The sequence below is a fragment of the Nymphaea colorata genome, chromosome 3 (assembly GCF_008831285.2).
Source record: "Nymphaea colorata isolate Beijing-Zhang1983 chromosome 3, ASM883128v2, whole genome shotgun sequence".
Taxonomy (NCBI): Eukaryota; Viridiplantae; Streptophyta; class Magnoliopsida; order Nymphaeales; family Nymphaeaceae; genus Nymphaea; species Nymphaea colorata.
In genome coordinates this window covers 3,118,964-3,133,768 of record NC_045140.1, presented here as the reverse complement: position 1 = coordinate 3,133,768, position 14,805 = coordinate 3,118,964, and the positions used below count along the sequence as shown (strand labels likewise).

Below are 14,805 nucleotides of genomic sequence, written 5' to 3'. Positions count from 1 at the left end.
CCGCAGTTGTTTCGCCATTTGCAGTTGCCCTTTCCAACCACTCCTCATTACATGTTTTGGTCTGACACTTCCATCATTTTGCTTTGGCAGTCTGCACATGGACGCCAGTACTTCAAAAGCTCCACAAAAACTTCAATCACAGAGAATCAATTTCTTTCTCTTACGGGCCAAGTCACCATGATCACATACGTGTTCTCCACGCTACCTAGCTGCTATATGTATGTTTTATTACTGTCGAGCATCTATTGATCCAAAAACCAATCGACCTCTAATGTCATTCTTGTGTAACAGCGCAAGTTTTGGATCGGAATGACAGGGGATCATGTTCAAATTGGATGTACAGTTAACCATATCAGCTTTTTCTAATACTCACACAGTTTGGTTCGAATTTAAATTCGAATACCAATAATAAAGTTTATACTGAATCTGTATATGAATTCACAATATCAATCCGAATTTGACTCTTAAAGTGAAACAAAAATGCCCGTTAGGATATATTAAGGACGATATATTGTGAAAACAACTCTGATGGTTTAGGGACCTAAACAAGACTCACGTTGGAGATCCGATCGTCCTGCTTATTGGTTATGCACATATAAGACTTCAGCATGTTGACATAGACTCCTCCAAAGGTTCTAAAGGTAAAGGTCATTCTATCTCCTTGGGCACTTTTCGATATACCTGATTGGACTAAATTGCCCACCTACAAGTAAAAGTGGGCATCGGGTCGCGCCTGGGTTGGCTCGATGGATACCCAATTCAGCCTCATATATTTTAATATTATTTTTATTATTACAAATGTATTTTATATTCAAACAATTTATTTTATATTTAAAAATATTTTTCTATGGTAACCAGGCGAACACGGGCTTGGGCTCAGGGTTCGGGCATCGGGCCCGGGCTCGGGTTTTCGACATCAGGACGGGCCGGAGCAGCCCAATGCCCAGGCCTACTTACAAGAGGGTTTCAAGGTGTGTAGATATTAGATATAGGATATTTATTTAAAACCAAATTTGATCGAGAGAATGCACAGATCATCTTCTTTGGTTATCATAAAAAAATTGAAAACGTCAATATAATCTTCAACGTTATTTCGTTTATCGGTTCGTCTTTGCAGTTTTAGCTCAGAAATGTGGTAGTCTTAAAAAAAATTAATGATAAAAAGTGATATTGTTTACATAATTATAAACAAAAGTTAATCTCTGAAAAAATGTTTTTCTTAAACTAATATAACTTGTCCAACTCAAAAATCGACTACAACTCTACAAGTCGTTCAAAAACCTTCAAAAAGAATTAATCGAATCAAAGATGCCAATCAGTCAGTTGACAAACTTTTGACTAATAAATAAACAAGCGCATGTATATTTAATAGTGAAAAATTAGTCAACTGATAGGTTGACTTAACTGACTAACTAATTGTTAGTTTGAAATACATGGACGGATAACGAACTTATCAAACTAGATTGACCAATAGGCCGAGAAATATTGGAGATTTTGTAAACTAAGATAACCGCACACATTTCATGATATTCATTAACCAAACTTTTTGAGAAAAAAAAACATTTAATCACACCTAATTTGCAGTGAAACCGAATTAATTACACTGCTTAAAAACAGAGGTGCGGGCAAGTGTGGGCAAACAAAAGTGTTGATTTTAGTATTAAAACTTTATGACATTTTTTTTTCTTTTACATAAAAGTGTCGCTTAAAATTGCAAAAATTATATTATTAGTGCCGGTAGCAAAAACTTTTCTGACTTCACATTCCTTAAAAGGCAAGAAATCTCTTGTTATTTTCTTAGAAGTAAAGCTAGCTCATGCATACACGAGGGTATTTGATGCCGTTTGCAAAGCAAATCTCTCTCTCTCTCTCTCTCTCTCTCTCTATATATATATATATATATATATATATATATTGTCTAAACTGGTGCTCATGAAAGATAAGGGCTTGTCAAATTCAACTTTCACATGTTTTTTCTTTCCTGCAAGTATCTGATTTATGGGACTGTCATCTGCCTTCATGATTTCTTTGCGTCACTTAACCATTGTCATTTGATTTCTTTTACACTCACTTGTTGGAAGTTTTTCATTTCACCAGCATATGACAGCCGTGGTTGAAAAGAGAAACTTGTTCTATTCAAGGATAGTAAATTCGGATGTCAATGTTGAATATGTTTCGAAAGTAATGGCGTTATTTTCAATTCATCTTTTCATTTATGCTTGACTTCTTAATGTTAATAAATACAATGTAATTGGGTGGAAGTTTTTCCTTGTGTAAGTTATGTTGTAACTTGTAGCTACTGCCATCCAAGCTTTACGAACTCGTTTTTGTCATCCAAACCAAAACCAGGTTTCAAAAATGAAAACCCAGCTTTTGTCTTTATCATTCGAATAAGAAAACCAAGTTTTATAAACTGGTAAAAAAAACAGGTTCTTTACAAAACCTGATTTTCACAAACCCCACTTTTCTAAAAATATCATCCAAAACACCACCTAATTTTTTGACAAACTTGGTCTTAACTGTATTTAAAACCACATTTGGAAATCAAAATTATGACGTTCTGCCTCAACTATCATCCGAACAGGCCCCCAAATATTTTTAAAGATACATGAAGACGGCTGAACAAGCGTTCATACAGTCAACTAAAAATCTAAACTCTTATTTACACATTGCAATTTTTTCAAGTTTCAACCGGCGACCTTCTTGCGAAAAGAGCAGGAGATAGCGAAAGCCGACGACCATCTGGCGCTTGCTACGTCGCTGTCATAGATAGGACGCCACACGTGGCTTGCAGCGAGCCATCATTCTCTGCCCAGCAAGGAACCGCTTTATTTGTCTCGGCGCCGTCCGGCCTCCTGGCGGCGAGGAAGAAAGAGGAGGTCTGCCTTCTGGTCGTGAAGGACGGCGAGGTGAGTACAACATGCCCAACGACGGGGCCAAGAAACGCAAGGAAGAGACGGAAGACGTAATGAAAGATGGTGGCAGAACCCAGACGAGCCAAGATCAGGAGAAGGCGGTAGAAAGCCAAGACCCCGACGACGACGACGACGAACGCCATCCGGCAGTGAAGAGGGAAGCGTTTCACCGACTTCCTCATGAAGAGGTACCTCAACCTGATGACTTCTCCGTGGAGATGCTGGAGAAGCTGTAACCGATCGAGCCCACCAGTATTTAGTTGTTGTTCGGAAAGTAAGTGGCAGCGATTTCTTTGACACGATTAATTGCCCTGTGCTTGCTTGCGTGTTGGTGCGCCTCATCTTTTCGCCGCCTCAAACCGGTCCCCCTTCGAGATGTTGTTGCGACGTTACTCCGTCCCAGTGACGTTGGTACTTGGTAGGGCCGTGCAGGATGCACGGCAAATTGTAAAAAGGTGATGCACCTCTGCAAATTTTAAATACGGCTGCTCCCTCTATTTCTTCTACCCCGAATCCGAGTTTTGTTAGCCAACATCTTCTACCACATCGATAATACCACACCCATAACTAGAATGAAAAAAAAGGAAATGTCAACGCAAAGGGAAAAAAACCCTTTTAGACCAAGTTCGACTCATACCCGAACCCGAGAGTCCTGTAAGTAAACTTTTCCGGGATTCCGACCATCATGTCGGGAGGAACGTTTCTCGAAGTTCTGGCTCTTGACCACACCACCCTTCTCTCCCTCTCTAACCCCCAACACCTCCCTTTTTCTATTTCTCTCTCCCTCGAGCATTTCATTAATTTGAGTCAATTAACAATAGATCCGCTTTGCCATGTTATTCAGCTATTGCCTTCATGTTACGGGAGGCCATTTTACAGATACAGAAGGAAGCACCGTGAGGTCCACAAAAAATGACACGACTCGAACCACGTTCAGCTTCCGATACATGAAAGTCGTCGGAGCATTTCCTCCTTGCTCGTTTGAGTGCAGCAAATATTAAAAAAGAAAAAAACTGAACTTGAGTCCATTGGTTTGAGACCTTCGCATGAGTCATTGTCAAGGGTGAGGGGGATATCACCAACTAGGACGCCTTACGGTTGAAGGCACAGTTTCCTTTCATCATCGAATTAAAAAAACAGAAACCCATCCAGCGTCAATTGCTGGTTGAACAAGAAAACTCGCATATGTAATTAGAAAGGATGCATTGCCAATAACCGGTATATCAAACTCCAAAACTGCTGACCCAAAAAAAAAAAACCTAAATTCTATTTGCTGCGCAGACTGCAAAGAACATTTTGAGACGAAAATTCTAAAATCAAATTCAGAGCAATGCCACTTTTATGAAGATAAGAACAGAATTTTAACAGGTGGACTGGGTTGAGACTCGTCAAAGTACATGGTTTTTCAGTGTTGGCAACATGTTCAAATTATGGAGTTACAATCCCCATATCACCTTTTATCTCTTCTGGCGGTTTTGCTTGTGCGAACAAAAATATTGTTCCTCAATTATTTCCTATTCTATTGTTCGAAAGCAAAGCGACCACTCAAAAGCACTGTGCATCAGTGACATCATCTATAATGCAATGTCTTGGGAAGTCTCCCGAACCAACAAAGTACACTGGGGAAGCACTTCTGACTCCCCGTGCTCTCAAACTACGAACAACCATAATTCAGGTACCATACGCTACATCCATCATGGTATTCATTCGTATCTCGTATAATTAACACTTATTTTAGGCCATGGATGTAATTGTCAACATTCTTTAAGAATTAGGACAAAAGATGACAGATAAATGAGCACTACTGCATAGGGGATAAAATGAACAGAGATGGTGAGAACGTTACAATCAGAAAATAGACCCACCAATCATACTTTCAAGCCGCGTCACTGTCGCTCGAGCAGCATGCAGTCCTCTGGGACGCAGTGCAGCTGCAAGTTCATGCACCTCGTCAAAGGGTTAGGTTCAATGCCAAAATTTTTCAAACAAAGATTCTGGTAAGGCTTGGGTAACTAAAACCTTTACACTGGCAGCATGCAGGCGTACAAAATATAGGAGAAGAATATGATACAGACTCATCACACATCACAGACGGGTCAAGGAGACAAGATGCAAATAATGCTCATAAACCTCGTACAACTTAACCGATAACTTGATTCAGCCTCGTGTTCTTGGAGCAGCGTGATCCCAATAGAAGACAAAAAAAAGCAGAAAAGTCAGCCAGTTAGCAGGAGGAATCCCGCAGTTTTAGAACGTAATTTATCTATGAAATAATAGAATACCCACTTTCCTGCCCCTCCCTGACGAAGAATTACTAGAATGTGCCCCCAAAAGCACAGAGTAGAAGGAAAAACATGAAACTTTGGCGATAGTCCCAGTATAGAAGATGTTGGATCATCTAATCAAGTGCTATACTAGGAAGTCCTATAAGAGTAATAATGAGATACTACAAGCAACCAGATGGGCACGCCTATCGTTGAACAGAAAGAGATGGACAAGAGTTCACCTGAAGGAGAAAAAGAAAACAAGTATGAAACACTATCCTTTAAAAGCAAGCATGCCTATATCAGGTTTGTCCTTGTAACAAAGAAATCTAACACATAAGAAGACTATTCCAAGCTAAAAGAGTGACTCCTGCCAACATACATGTGCCAAACGGCTATAAAATATTCTCCTTAGGGTTCGTTGACACTAGAGACAACTGAGTTGTGCTAAGGATGAAGCCTTGAATTGCCTGTTTCTGAAGTGGAGTCTAAGATACTGCAAAAAAAGCTTCTACCTTGAATATGGATGGTAACGGCTGCTACTGCTGCCTGCATAGCCACCTCTACTTCCATACAAACTGCCACCAGGCCCACCATAGCCAGGTCCAAAGCCTGAGACGTAGCCACTGCCATAGCCACCACCCCCATATCCTCCATAGCTATCACCAGCTCCACCATACCCACCTAGCATTCCACCTTCATAACCTCTACCAAAGCCTCCACCGTATCGACTAGAGTAACCAAGAGAAGACTCTCCTCGATAACCTCCTAGACCGCTACCACCATATCCTCCATAACCACTACCGAACTCGCCTCCACCATAACCACCATAACCTCCTGGCCTACCACCAAAAGTGCCCGAACCTGACCTATACGAACTAGCACCATAGCCACCACCACCACCAAATCCACCATATGCATCCCCAAACCCACCATAGGGAGGTCTAGGGTCATTGTAGAACTTGGATGGTGGTGGATTTCCGCCTTTCTTTGGCTCAGCCTTTTTGATCTCCACCTACAATAAAACAAAACAATTAACCTAACCTGTTATCTTTCACAGAGTGTCTATAATCCGTGAGAGCAGCTTTAAACCTGTGACAAGTCGCTCATAAGAGAAACTATAAGTCTACATTCTTACTCGAAAACAGCTTCGATAAAATCTAACATAACTAGCAATGTACTGGCAACAGATTCACAGATCTGACTAAACCAAAAATGCACTAGCTACAGTTTAATGAGAATCTAGTGAAGCAAGTTGAACTAGCTACTGTTACATGGCAATCTAACTGAACTAGCAATATATTAACTGCAGCTTCATGACAATCTAAAAAACTAGCAACGGAATCTCAAAAACTAGCAACGGAATAGTTACATGATGATCATGATCCTGTCAGGAAAGTCCAGCACGTTTAGATTTGATGATCGTGAAAGTTTAATCCAGTAATGGCAACAAAAAGACGAATCAACCTTAGCAGATAGAGAATTGAAAGGCGTTTGGCCAAAGATGGGAACAGACAAGCCGAATTCACTTCCTTTATTCACTTTTAAAGAATGAGGGATCTCGGATACAGAATTTGTTGGTACCACCATCCTCGTTGCTACACTAACCTGTGTTCCTGCCATTTCAATCCTGTTTCCGTTGGCTAACAGTTCGTCTACCACCTGTTCAGAGTCAAACGTAATGAAACCGAACCCTCGGGATCTATTTGTCGTATGATCACGTAGAATCTGGTGCTCCTTCACCTCGCCGAACTTTGAAAAGAAGTTCCTGAACTCCTCTGCTCAATTCATAAAAGAGAAAACCAACACAATCAGATTAACCAGATCGGTAAGAAACTTGATACCAAGAGATACATCCTCTAACAACAAAATAGGAGGGCCACTCCCTCCTTGTGTGAAAGCAAATCTCAGTACCTTCTGTGACTGTCGTGGGCACCCCACCAACGAAGATCTTTTTAGTCTTGAAATCTTTCGCAGTCACAGCTCCCTTCGGAATGGTCCTTTTGATTTCCACCTAAACAAACATCCACAGTTCCCTCTCAAACACGAGAGAGACAGAGCGAGAGAGCCGGAGAGAGAGCAAAACAGAAACCCTATCTCTACTTCATCGGGACGAATAAAACGAAACCCAAAAATCACCTCACCTGCTTCCCGTTTATGACATGGGTCTCCTGAATAACCTTATCAACGACGGCCGGATCAGCGTACGTGACGAATCCAAAACCACGGGGCTGCCCCGTCCTCCGGTCCTTCATTATCACGGAGTCCGTAATCTCGCCATACTTACCAAAGTATTTGTTGAATTGAGCTGCACCCAAAACGCAACCATCAGCAAAATCCTATCCGCAATATCCCAAACAAGGAAGAAAAAAGAGAAATGGGAAAAAAAAAACAAACAAAGAAACGAGGAAACCTTTCCCTAACCTGGAGTGGTTTCCTTTGCCAATCCTCCAATGAAGATCTTCCTGATACAAAGAGAGACGCAAAATAAAAAGCCAATCGACCGATCGAGATTCAAGTATCAACCGATGACAATCGGAGAAACAAAACAAGAAGATAGTAGGAGGAGAAGCCATGAGCGTACCCGGGACTGCCTCCTTGGGGATGAAGCTCGGATTTGTCGTCGTCGGCGTTCTCGTATGGAGTACCCTCGTCGGGTTCGCCATCGGAGGTCGCCTCCTTTGGCCTGGGCTCGGTGTTCTTCGATTTAGCCATTAGAGACGCGACTGGGGAAATGATGAGGATGATGAGGTGTGGGCTTGCAGCTCAGATAGAGAAAGAGAGAAAGGGAACCTCCAACCAAACCCTAGAGTCTGCTACCCTTCGCAGGAGTCGTCCGCGACCAAACATTCATAAAGAACATTAAGCAATGTTAAGCCAATTACCGTTAACTACTTTGTTTTTCATTTATTCCGAAAAACCGCGCAGGTTAATAAACCAGTACACAAAAAACGGTTCCGTCTTGCAGCATGCAAAGAGCGGCGCCCACAATGTATCCCGCCGCAGACTTTAGTTTCTTGTTTTCTTTATATTTTTAAGAGTGACCCACTTTATGCCAAAGTTGCGTTTGATTTTGACGTATCTTACATCGATAGCAAACGGTAATGACCAAAATATCTTTAAATAAAAAAATAATTTTCATTTTTATTCTTCCTACATGACAATTTTCATAACTTGAAAATTTTAGAGGATAAAACATGGTGCACTTCGGTGAACAAAAAATATAACAATAGCAAGTTTTGCAACAATATGAAACCGACAACGATTTACTAACATAACCAGGAGGAGACAAATTTATATTAAGCTTTTGTAGATAATACAGTTTATCGCAATCGTTCATGCTAAAATCATAAAATTGTACTTGACAAGGCAACGTTGGTTTGAAGTGAGCAATTTTTCAAGAGCCATGTGCGACGATAATGATTTTCACTCCCTAATACATGCGATTGTTAGTAATTATAACATGTCAATGGCAATGTAACATGATAACCAATACGATATGTAATGTTTGTGATAAATTTATGTTTCATGATCTATAAAACTCTTACGAAACCAATTCAATAAGCCTGGGCCCCGACCCGATAACGAGTCGAGCTAGACAATATATATATTAATATAAAACAATATATAAACATAATTAATTATAATAAATTGTTATAAATATATATACATTAATAAAATATTTTAAACAATCAATTGTCGAACTTATTGAGTCCATTTGGACAACGAGTCAGGCCGGGTACCCAGCGATGGCCTAGCCCAGTGCCCAGTGTTACAATTCAACACAATGCTTTGCTCTCGAACCCTAAATCCATGCAAGATGAAATGACAAAGCTGACATGCATGTTTTTTTTATTTTTTAATAACAATGGTGCGGCGTCCACTTCAGCTCCGTGAAGCAGACGCATACGCTTTGAGGGGGTGTTTGAATGACAACCTAAAACCAGACTTTAAAAGATAAAACCTGGTTTTGCTCCAAAACACCATTTAAAGAATGTTTGGATTGCCATTCAAACTTGTTTTACCAAAACTCGTTTTTGTCAAAACCTGCTTTCTATAGCAAACTTGAATAACTCACCTCTATGCTCTCCACGAGTTTTTCAGGCAAAAACTGATTTTTGCCTCCAAACCAAACTTCTTCCTTGCCATCCAACGTGTAAACTAAGCTTTTTCAAAAATATTGGTTTTCACAAAACCAAAATTATTTTTTAAGGTGTCATCTAAACGCAAGTCAATGCGTGCCTCGTTGCAGCGCTCCAAGGCGTTGTTGTTTTAAAACGCACCGAGGAGTATGCCTTGCGCATCGAGGCGACGCCTTTAATTTTAATAACACGTAGAAGCTTGAGTCGAGCTCGAGTCGCCTTAGAGCCTACCTATGTGAGTCGAGTCACGTTTGAACTAGCCGAGCTCGAGCTTGGTTCGCTCATTCTACATCCCTAATTGTTACGTTTGTACCCGCTACAGGAAGTTGAGATCGCAAGGCGAAAACCCAGAGGACACTTAACAAGCTAGAAACTCGTGGGATTCCAATTTCAGCTTATGCGTTTTACAAAATTGACTGAAGATTCACCGGGCATTTGATGGTTTGGAATATTGATTAAAAAAAAAAACGAAAATTCCATAATCATAGTTCCTTCTAAAACTATAATTGAATCAAAATGATAGGTTTCAGCTTCATAATTTCTAAAACAAAATTTTGCGTTTGTTAAATAATTAGAATTTGTTTTAAAACGAGCATTTTCATATGCGGATAACATGCACAATTTATTGTGCATTGTATTTAAGGTCTCGTTTGATGCACAGTGATTTTAATGTGCATGAGGGGAAATTTACATTTTTTTGTATGGTTTTTCATTTTCAAATCAAATACAAGGAAAATTACCCTGCCCAATTAGATGAATCAGGGTAATTTTACCTTTTCAACTATAATTTTACCATTCAAAATTTTATCCTGTAGTAGGCCTACAGGTTTAGATAAGATATTTTCACTATTTTTATGTTTTCATTAACCAAGGGAAAAATGTCTCTGAAATAAAAATCTCATGCCATCAAACGCAGCACAAAAATGGAACCTGAAAATTTTGTTCCAATCCACTTTCAAGTAAAATAATGTACGTAGAATCGAACATGTAACTCGCCCCGGCCGGAAGATCGGTTAACGATACTTGCCGCCGGCCGGTGACATTAAAAAGGGAGTTTTCCCGCGGTTGCTACTAGGGCGCCAGGGGTTTTACTTGTGGAGCTTCACTCTCTATCTCTCTCACTCCCTCTCGGGCCTCTGCGAGGGTTTCTGCGCCATTCTCTGCTTGGTTCCTGATCTTCTCCATGCTTCTCCACTTCTTATCTTCTTTGGGATCTTCGTGAAGAAGCCCTTGAATTCCGAAACCGTTGCTGCGCTGCTATTTGGCCGTAGGCGATGGGGGCCGCATTCCCACTCATGCGCTCCATCATTATCCTCTGCGCGCTCTTCGCGTGCGCCTGGGCGATTTCTGGGCCGCACATAGCGGACCTGAATGTCTTGTTGCCGCCTGTCATGACGAACCCCGTCGAGTATCGGCTTCTGGGAAGCGACGGATGCTTCACCTGGTATTGTCTTCTCTTCCTTATCTACTCGGCACTGGGGGTTCTTTCCAGATAACGGTGGTTCTGATAATTTTTGTGGTTTTCAGTGCTTTTCTTTTTGTTGCTCTTGTTAGTTTCTTTCCGCTGGACTGTGATTACTTGTATCTTCGATGGCGAAACTGCGTTATTACAAGAAAAAGCCGACACCAGTTGTCTTCCTTCGGTTTTCTGTATGGAGCATCAAACTTTCGCTATATAGCTCTCGTGAAGTTGTACTAGGCTACTTTCCGCATCACTTAAACTTTTAGGACGAAAAATGTATTGGTAGGAAAATTCTTAGCATAAGTTGTCTGTGAGCTATTAGTGCAAGTCGATAGAAATATGGCCGCATGGGGAGAAACAAAGTAGGAGAAATTGTTATAGGGACTGACGCGGGTGCGAACAAAGGTGCGATTACCTGCAATCGTCTGTATGCATTTGATCCTGTATGTGAATTCTGGAACGGTAGCATGCAACTTTGGACTGAAGGGGAAGAAAGGAAGAGATTCGCACACACAGGAAGACACGTACTTGCTACCGGTAGAGGTGCGGGTCATAAATGTACAAAAAGTGTTTACAAGGAATGACCTTTTTCCCTCTGCTCTTTTGCCACCATGTCGATCAGGGGCTACAAATGCAATTTAGATGCAGATTAGTTAGAAATCTTCTTTCTGGTGCGAATATGGTTCAGAAACATGTAATGAGAAAAACCAGCTTTTACGGAATTTTCTAGGCTCAGAAAATAAAACGCAAAGGATTGTTTGGTGCTTCATATAATCATTTTCCATCACGTAGTCAATAGTTGTGATAACGAGGGATGGTTTTCAAGTTTTAGGCAGTTCTTTAACTTTGAAACGTATTCAATATTCATTAACACTGGACTGTCAAAACTCGGGGCTCCTAACTCGTAGATGACTCTAAGGTTTTTCGAAATATCTTATATCAGCACTTCCAAACAGCTAATATAATGCAGCAAAATATCATGATGTTCTCGAAGTATTGACAAAGAATATCTTCATTAGTTTGTAGACATTTTCTGGCTTTTTATGCACATTATTGAACATCATTTTCAATTGGATATGCGGGTCACTGTCCAGTCATGGCATGTAAATTATTCAAATTGCTTATCCTGGCTATGGATTTTCATTTTCTTACCTAACCAATCCATCATTTTCTTTTCTTAGGGAATGGGATCATCATGACATCCTCTTTGTTCAACCAGAGTATAATGGTAGCAGTCATTGTTCAGTAAGTGCACGATTGGTATCTATTGCACCTTATACTGGTCGGAAGGAGACTGCTGTCTATGCTAGGGACGTTTTGAGTGGAATTGTTATCCGATGTGAAGTTTTTATTGACAAGATTTATAGAATAAAGATATTTCATCACTCTGTTAAACTTGATCTTGATGGAATCACAACACTTCGGGCCATTGCTTTTGATGATGCAGGTATTTTAGATAGGACTCCATGTGGTATTGGTTGTTCTTGCACTTTTTTTTTTTTGGACACACATTCAAATGAAGCCTTAGCTTTGACCCTCTGATCATTAGTAGATATCTTGGATGTACCTAAGTGGCTTCAGGTTGTACACCTATAGCATTGCTTGCTCAGGGAATGCCATTTAAAAGTAGGTGGCAAGATTGTGACAGTCCCATATTTCTCGAAAGTTGGAAGCTGGATTAGACCATTGCCACAAATATCGTTCTCGGGGTTTTAACTGCGAGATTTTTCTTGGGCTTTTAATGGCAAAGTTGTATTTTTCGAAAAAATGTCGGGAAAACTCGAAAAATTTAAAAAATAAAAAATTAGGTATAAATGAAATAAAGGAGAAACTAACAGAAAAACACAAATAAAACTATACAACAGTGATAAAAGGAATGTTTTAATGATAATAAAAGTGATTTGATCATCATAATAACATGAAATTTAATTTTGCTTTGGAAAATATTTTATTTTAAGTTTATATTTAAAACCATGATAATATCAATGCTAAAAAATAAAAAAATAAAAAGTTGTGAAAAAATCACAATAATAACGTGATAAATACTTTTCCCAATTTTTTCAAAATATCAGGAATTTTTTCATTTTTCTTATTTTTGGCGATAATATCACGATATCTGTGACTCTAGACAGCCAGATGGAAGTTGCCAGTGGAAATGTGGAATTGACACACCCATATATATATATATAGATAGATAGAGAGAGAGGGACAGGGAGAGAGAGAGAGAGAGAGAGAGAACTGTACCTACTCCCTCTTATTCAAGGAGGGGCAGGGAGTGAGTATCAAGTATCAACTACCCTAGATGGTTCAAAACATGGTCACAAATGCCTTTTTCGAGTTTTTATTCACAAGGTTTTTCTCGGATATTAATCAGAAAATTTTTCTTGGGAAAAACTTGAGAATTCATCAAATAAAAAATTCAAAAATGTAATAGATAAAATATGGAATTATTAGTTTTGAGTATTTTTCTTACAAAAATCATTGGTAATATTTCAAAATGGTCGCTAAATATTAAAAGAGACCCAAACAAAAGTCTAACTTGTACTTTCTTTGAAACCTTTGTGATATTTTGTCACATTTTGTTTTGGCAATGTTTTCAAATAAATTTCCAATTTTCTGTCTCACTTGCTTTGGCATTTTTATTGAGATATTTTGAAAATGTCATATTATTTGTGTCTATGGTTCAACGAATAGGCACACACACGTGTGCACACTATATTTGTGTGTGTGCATGTTTATAGCGAGAGGGTGAGAGAAAGACGATCCAATTTAGCACTTTTAGTTTTGTGACTTTCGTCTTCTTTTTTGAACGCCATTTTCTGAACATGTAAAGTCCGTCCACAGTTTTTGGACCAACTAAAGCGGAGAATGCCAACAAAGCTTGACAACCCTGGACAGGCACATAAAGGTGTCATAATGTGAGAATCTTATGTACACGTGTTCACATATGCATGTTCATGTGTTTGTATGGTTGGATATGTATGGCCTTCCACTTCTGTGCCCATGTTTCCAAAACTATTATATTGCACATTTGTGCCCCCATCTATAGCTGTGCTAATGGGATTTGATTAATGATTTTTCATCAAGGATCTTTTAGTGCAGCGAGAAAAGTAAGACAAAAAGAATTGGACAAGGCCATAGTTATATCCTATTTAGAGAACATGTGTTTCACCATTTGGTCCATTTTTCTTGTGATATTTTAATATAGTTGCTTTTGATTCTTAACATTAGGGCCTCCTCAGCTGAACCATTAGGAACCTTTTTCTCCTTCCTTGTGTCACCACTTCCACAGGCTCCTTTTTTGTGTTAATAAAGCTATTTTGATACATACATGATGTGTTTTCAGAAAACGTGTTCTCATCCCTTGTGGGCGTGCAATTTATGTGGCAAGTGACACCAATATCAGTTGGAGATGATCATCTATCCCCTCATCTTGTGCATGTTCCTTTGAAGAATACACCACTGAGTGAATGTGGTGGGTTTTGTGGGGATAAAGACCCACGAATAAAACTGGAGGACAACGTATGTATATATCTGCACATTATTGGTTTTCTTTTAGTTTTTCAGCATAACACTCTACAGGGCCTTTCTATCCTTTGTTCCTTACAGGGTCTAGCTGCAGACCTTTATGTGGTCAAGGGAATTGAAATTGGTCAGGATACTGTGTCAGCTCAGATGCTGGAGTCAGGATTTGAGCATATAGCAGACAACATTGTTTTGACTGTTGCAGAAGCCATGTCAGTGGAGCCACCATCTCCCATTTTTGTTGTTGTTGGAGCACATGTGCATTATCATCTCAAAGTTCTTCGCAATAACATTGCTCAAGGTTTCCATCCACTAACCGTTGTAAATATTTCTGAAGAAGGCATTCTTTATGTAGCGTCGGAGTCCAAAAAGCAATTGTTATTCTGTAACAATGGGCATCAAAGAAATTTTCTTATGATTAGAACTTGTGAATTCATGTGTGGCTCGTGTTGGCTTGCTATGTCTACTTTTTTAATTAATTTTCTTAGTTCCTGTAT

The 14,805-nt window shown here is 39.6% G+C and overlaps 2 protein-coding genes across 6 annotated transcripts in view; one reads left to right on the top strand and one right to left on the bottom strand.

The window, feature by feature from the left end:
* Positions 1-2,570: 2,570 nt before the first annotated feature.
* Positions 2,571-8,021, bottom strand: LOC116250768 (glycine-rich RNA-binding protein 3, mitochondrial-like). Of its 4 annotated transcripts, none has more exons than XM_031624690.2 (7): positions 7,764-8,021; positions 7,604-7,644; positions 7,324-7,487; positions 7,094-7,193; positions 6,788-6,957; positions 5,695-6,194; positions 2,571-4,846 (listed from the first exon to the last, which is right to left on the bottom strand). In XM_031624690.2, the coding sequence occupies exons 1-7, from the start codon at positions 7,892-7,894 to the stop codon at positions 4,792-4,794; spliced, it is 1,161 nt and encodes a 386-aa protein (XP_031480550.1). In that variant the 5' UTR covers positions 7,895-8,021; the 3' UTR covers positions 2,571-4,791. The 4 variants fall into 4 exon arrangements, with proteins under 4 accessions (XP_031480550.1, XP_031480551.1, XP_031480554.1 ...); XM_031624691.2 differs by lacking the exon at positions 2,571-4,846 and adding an exon at positions 4,873-5,085; XM_031624694.2 differs by lacking the exon at positions 2,571-4,846 and adding an exon at positions 5,103-5,421.
* A 2,319-nt stretch (positions 8,022-10,340) lies between these two features.
* The window catches only part of LOC116251361 (nuclear pore complex protein GP210), a 41,243-nt gene continuing 36,778 nt past the window's right edge, over positions 10,341-14,805 (top strand). The window contains exons 1-4 of one of the 2 annotated variants that reach the window (XM_031625575.2): positions 10,341-10,765; positions 11,965-12,230; positions 14,130-14,305; positions 14,393-14,609. In XM_031625575.2, coding sequence (XP_031481435.1) covers positions 10,596-10,765; positions 11,965-12,230; positions 14,130-14,305; positions 14,393-14,609 — 829 coding nt within the window. In that variant the 5' untranslated portion in view covers positions 10,341-10,595. The remainder of the gene's footprint in view (positions 10,766-11,964; positions 12,231-14,129; positions 14,306-14,392; positions 14,610-14,805) is intronic. The other variant, XM_031625577.2, reaches the window with a different exon arrangement.